The sequence below is a fragment of the Haliaeetus leucocephalus genome, unplaced genomic scaffold, assembly GCF_000737465.1.
Source record: "Haliaeetus leucocephalus isolate CR32 unplaced genomic scaffold, Haliaeetus_leucocephalus-4.0 Scaffold158, whole genome shotgun sequence".
Taxonomy (NCBI): domain Eukaryota; kingdom Metazoa; phylum Chordata; class Aves; order Accipitriformes; family Accipitridae; genus Haliaeetus; species Haliaeetus leucocephalus.
In genome coordinates, this window is record NW_010972594.1 from 2160062 (window position 1) to 2165205 (window position 5144).

Consider the following 5144-nt stretch of genomic DNA (forward strand, 5'->3'; position numbering starts at 1 on the left):
CCCCCCCCCCCGCCCCAGCCCCGGCCCCGGCCCCGGCAACCAGGCCCCGCGCGGCCCCGGCCCGCCCGTACATAGCGCTGGTAGAACTTGGAGAGCCGCGGCTTGCCGTGGTTGTTGAAGATGAGGATGGCTTTGATCATGGCGGTGGCGGGGGGGGAGGGGGGGAGCGGCGGCGGCGGGCGGCGGCGGCCGCCGGGCTCGCTGCGCTGCGCCCCTTGCCCTTCTTCTTCTTCTTCTTCTTCTTCTCCTCCTCCTCCTCCTCTTCCTCCCCGCCCTTCCCCCCCTCGCTCTCGGGGCGGCGGCAGCGGGTCACGCGCACCACGTCGCCGGCGACCCGCGGCCGTTAGCGGCGGAACGGCTCCTGCCGCACGTGACGCGCCCCTCCCCGTCACCTGACGGGAAGGCGGCGTCCCGCAAGGGACAAAACGCCTGGCCGAGCGGGCTCGCTTGGCGTCACTTCCGCCGCTCGGGGACCAGCAATGGCGGAAACGGAGGAGCAGCCGCCTGCCTCGCCTCAGATCAAGGGCCGAAGCGAGGGCGGGGAGGAAGCCCCGGAAGCCGGAGCTGCAGCTGCAGCGGGGGCTGTTGACCCGGTCCCGCCTCCGGCCGGCTCCCCGGGCACCGAGGACCCCGCCGGCGACACGAAAAAGAAAAGTAATGGGGCGAGAAGTCACCGTCGGGGCGGGCGGGCTTGTGCAGTGACGGGCAGGTGCCCTGGCCAGTCGGCCGTGGGAGCGGGAGGGGGTCCGGCCAATGAGGGAGCGGGGGGGCGCGTCCGCCGCCAGCGGCGTTAACGCCTGCCCCTGCCCCGCAGTTGACATCCTGCTGAGGGCCGTGGCTGACACCCCCATCATGAAGACCAAGAAGTGGGCCGTGGAGCGGACCCGGACCATCCAGAGCCTTGCTGACTTCATCAAGAAGTTCCTCAAGCTGATGGCCTCCGAGCAGCTGGTAGGGGCACGCACCTGGCGGCCCGGCCTGGCCTGTCCTGGCGTGTGGCGGGGGTGGCCAGGAGCCAGCCGTGCCGGGGGGCTGCGCTCACCCGGGGCCCAAGCTGTCACGCCTTGCAGGGAGACTGTCTTCAGTCTAGACTGCGGCTTTTAGCAGGAAACTTGGCACCAGCAAAACTCTTCAAAGTACACACCGCAGCATAACGTTGAGATGAGCTGTAGCGGTGCGGCATGGGTATGCTTGGGTGCTCAGCTCCCACCTTTGGCCTTTTTGCAGTGTCTCCGTTTCTTCTTGTCTGATGCGGATGTGCAGAGCTGTGTGCACGTTGTGCAGCGATGCACTGCAGTGAAAGGTTCATACGCACAGTGTAACTGTAGAAGTTGGGTATACGGAAGGAGTATTTGGGAAAAAGTCTAAAGTGTTTGGGGTTGACTTTCTGAATATTGGTGTCGGTTTCCTTCAGAATTTACTTCTTGAACAGTTTAATTACTGTCGTGGGGCTGATTTCTGCTTTAAAATGGGTAGCTTGGAAACGTTTGCAGTTTGGCAGCACATTACCAGTATTGTTTACTTGTTCCTTCCTGTGAAGCCCATGTGGCCTTCTGATAACATTGGAAGAGCTGGAACAGATTCAGAAATATGATTGTACTAATTTTGCAATTAGCAGTAAACTCTTAACATCCATACACTTCAAAGCTTTCAGTCAAGATATAACGTTACAGCTAGACTCATCAAAATAGTCAAATGTGTAGCTGAAGCATAGATGAAATCCATCTGTTGTTGGTCTGGAGGCTGTTGTTTAAGCATACTGGCACAAACAGTTTCGCTAGCCATCTCTTTCACCTGGAAATCATGAAGAGTTTCTTTTTTCCCAAGGCTTAATATCTCAAAGAAGAGTAATAATTCAGGTATTTACTATTCATGGATATTCTCAACAGTTTAGTTCATTAACTGCTATCTCATTATATCAGGAAAAAATACAGGAGCATGGAGTCTTCCACTGTGGTTAAGCTTAAGGCTATACTTCAGAAACAGAGCCCTAGGAATTTTGTAACTCTTCTTTGGCAATAGCACGATACTCTACTACATGTTGCCATCTAGCACTGCAGATCCCAAGGCCCTCTGGCGTTATGGACTAGCTACTATATGCGTATATACATTTGGAGCAGGAAGTGAGAAGGATGACTTCAAAAAAGAACAAAATTCTAAGTTCTGTGATGGCTGTTCTAGCTGAGCAAGTTTAGAATAGCGGGAATGGTTTGGATACTTGGAATAAGAGCAGTAACAAAACCAGTGAGTTCACATTGTGCTGCTGTACAGGAGACTGATGGGTTGACTTGCAGGAGAAGGAAGTCCACATGCTTGCTTTAGCTTGGTCTGGTTGGCCAGTCAGAGGTGACTCCTGGAAGTCATATTGCCCCTCCACATGGAAGTGAAAATACTAATTTGTGGTATTTTGTTATGGACTGTAAAGATTATAAATGGTGAACAGAGAGCGTATTTACCCACCTCTGGCTGCAGAGTGTTTCTTCTATGTGATCTATGGGAGATCTCCCATCTTCTGTTTTCTTTTCTTGCAGTTCATATATGTAAACCAGTCTTTTGCTCCATCTCCAGACCAAGAAGTTGGGACCCTCTATGAGGTGATTTTCATCTTAAATATCCTTTCCAAATGTGCTTACCAGAATTTGTCAGTACAATTCTGGCACTTGAAGTCTGTTAGTGCCCCTAACTATGCTGGTAATATCTTGCATTAAATGTAATGTAGTTGATATTCACAGATCTGTATGAATATGATTTAGAGAGACATGACTTCGTACAATCTCTGGAAATGCATCCCTTTACATGCAGTACATTGTCATGCCTCTGTTATGATGGAGAGCTTTGTTATCCATAACAGTATTCCATGACCCAGTTATCTGGCAGGGGGCTTTTTTCTTTGTTTTGCTTTATGTATGTGCTAGCCCATGAATAATCTTAACAGCTGTTGTTTTGGTTTCTTTTTTTCTTGCAGTGTTTTGGAAGTGATGGCAAGCTTGTACTGCATTATTGCAAAACTCAGGCATGGGGATGAATGACAAGCAATACAGTTGTTTTCAAAAATGGAAAAGGGACTAACTTCTTGAACTCAACTTGTAACCACACAGGAAGAAGGATTTTTGCATTTCTGCTTATGATTGTACACTTATAAAAATTATGCAGGTGAACAGCATAAAAGAAGAGCTGCCTAGGCTATCTGATCATGTAGCTTTTTTCTGAAGTACAGGAGAAAATCTGCACCTGCCATCTGTAGAGTAGAGTGAGCTCTCTTGTTGCTGAGTTCTCAGTTGCTGTATCTGAAGGGAAATTATTTCATAGTTGTCTGGAGGACTAACAGGACAGGTCTGTCGCTCTGTGTGCTGTACTGAAGATAAAAGTTCCTTTTTATTAAAAGGGATGTTTATGTACATGTAGCCTGGTATTCAGTTTACTGCTGACACGCTGTACATCTGTTATGTACATTCTATTCTTTGTGAAGTCTTCAACTTGAATATGCATTATTATCTTATGTCATTTCAAGACAATATTTTGATTTTTTTTCTCATAATGAATATGTAGTATTGGTATATAATCTAATTAATTCACCCTGTGCCTTCGTTGTGATGGTAGCATAAGTACCTCATTTATATGGCACAGCATAATGATAGGCCTCAAATACTTTCCTCTTTCCCAAATTGTGTAGTGATTTGTTGAAGACTGAACACTTCAGCAGTTGCCAGGGTGGTTTTTTTCTGGCACTGTTTAATGACTAGCATCATTAGTTGAATGATGCAACTAGCTGTTGGATCTTCAGTTAATGAAGAAATAGACATGAGGTGCTAAAAACCTACTCTATATATTCTCCTGGCTGCTGTTATTTTCCTATTTGACCAGCTGCATGTTCCATCAACAAAATAGAATGCACTTGATATCCTTTTGCTAAGTCGTAACATAATGAGGATTTATTTTTTTTTCATCCTGGAGAGGACTTGGTACCCTGACTAGGATACTGACCTTTGCTTTTATTTATTGGAGGGGAGGGTGTAGGGGGGGTTGTGGGTTTATCTTAAATGTCTGTAGTACAGTCTTTTGTATTTGTTTAAGCTGAACTAAATTAAATGTTAGCTTTTCAGTTGCAGACTGTTCTTGTGCTGGATGACAGTTTTGGTCCTTGACGTAATCCACTTCTTCAGCACATGGAGGCAAAACAGCCTGTTCTAGTTTAAAGCACGCTTGTATGATAGTCTTAAGCTATTCCTTGCTGTTTCATGTATAAGTGGCTCTTACGTGGTCTGTGCAACCTATGTATCAGATTGTTTCTACCCTTAGAGAACTTCTGGAGAACTAATACTCAGCTTAACTTAATGGTGTTGCTGCAGTTTGCATGCAGCCTGCATGTATGGCACAGTAACACAGGCACATGCCCTGAATATTTGCTATGTGAATAGCTTGATATATTTTACCACTTTTTAAGTGGAAAACCTGGCTTCATTGGATTAAGCTAACAAGGCAGAATTGGTTGTAAACTTAAACACTTAAAATAATCCATACTTTTGCCTGCTCAGAACCCTGATCTCATGAATCTTTGTCTATTTAAGAGAACTATTGCAGAGGTAAGTATTCTGTCTTCTTGAGGAAATTGCTTGCTCAGTTACTGTGAGGCCAGCATAACCTTGCACAGCCACTAGAGGGTACGCAACGACAAAGGTATTTGCATAGTTTTTCCTACCTTTTTCTGCCTCCCCCCTCCCCCCAGTCTTTTTTGTAATACGTCCACTTACTGCCCTTACAAATATAAGTAGTTTGCTCTTCTGTGTGGCAGTATGTTTACCTAAGATAAGCTACTAGTCTGTCTCTCTTTAAAGAATGTTCTATTGGTGCCTTTCACCTCATTTGATCTTAACAAATGAAACTACTGCTGTACTGGAAATGTGCTCTTCAGAAGTGATGCAAGAAGGCTGGTTTGTGTGTGTGTGTGTCTTTTGGGGGGTTTTGTGTTTTGTTTTGTTTTTTTAAAAAAAAAAAACACAAATAAAAACCCACTAGGATCTCGAGGTAAAGGAGAACTGTAGGTCATTGTATCTTGCCAGCTAATGGTAGAAGGTTGTCCTTCATATTGAATCTACAGATAATTTTTATCCTTTGAAGTTGAAAAAAAATAAAAATGTTTGCCT

At 46.2% G+C, this 5144-nt stretch overlaps 2 protein-coding genes across 6 annotated transcripts in view; one reads left to right on the plus strand and one right to left on the minus strand.

Annotated features, from left to right (window-relative positions):
- Window positions 1-201, minus strand: part of AP3S1 (adaptor-related protein complex 3, sigma 1 subunit) — a 44178-nt gene extending 43977 nt beyond the window's left edge. For 4 of the 5 annotated variants that reach the window (XM_010562354.1, XM_010562355.1, XM_010562356.1 and 1 more), the window contains exon 1: window positions 72-159. In XM_010562354.1, coding sequence (XP_010560656.1) covers window positions 72-140 — 69 coding nt within the window. In that variant the 5' untranslated portion in view covers window positions 141-159. Of the gene's footprint in view, window positions 1-71 lie in introns of all 5 variants that reach the window. The other variant, XM_010562352.1, reaches the window with a different exon arrangement.
- A 272-nt stretch (window positions 202-473) lies between these two features.
- Window positions 474-4041, plus strand: ATG12 (autophagy related 12). Its single transcript, XM_010562351.1, has 4 exons — window positions 474-654; window positions 815-951; window positions 2532-2594; window positions 2966-4041. Exons 1-4 carry the CDS (start codon window positions 480-482, stop codon window positions 3023-3025), a joined length of 435 nt encoding a protein of 144 aa, XP_010560653.1. The 5' UTR covers window positions 474-479; the 3' UTR covers window positions 3026-4041.
- The last annotated feature ends 1103 nt before the right edge of the window (window positions 4042-5144 follow it).

Coding starts and splice junctions, on each gene's coding strand:
- ATG12 (XM_010562351.1), top strand. CDS start 480: ATGGCGGAAACGGAGGAGCAGCCGCCTGCCTCGCCTCAGATCAAGGGC. Junction 655..814: donor CGGCGACACGAAAAAGAAAA/GTAATGGGGCGA, acceptor CCTGCCCCGCAG/TTGACATCCTGCTGAGGGCC. Junction 2,595..2,965: donor AAGTTGGGACCCTCTATGAG/GTGATTTTCATC, acceptor TTTTTCTTGCAG/TGTTTTGGAAGTGATGGCAA.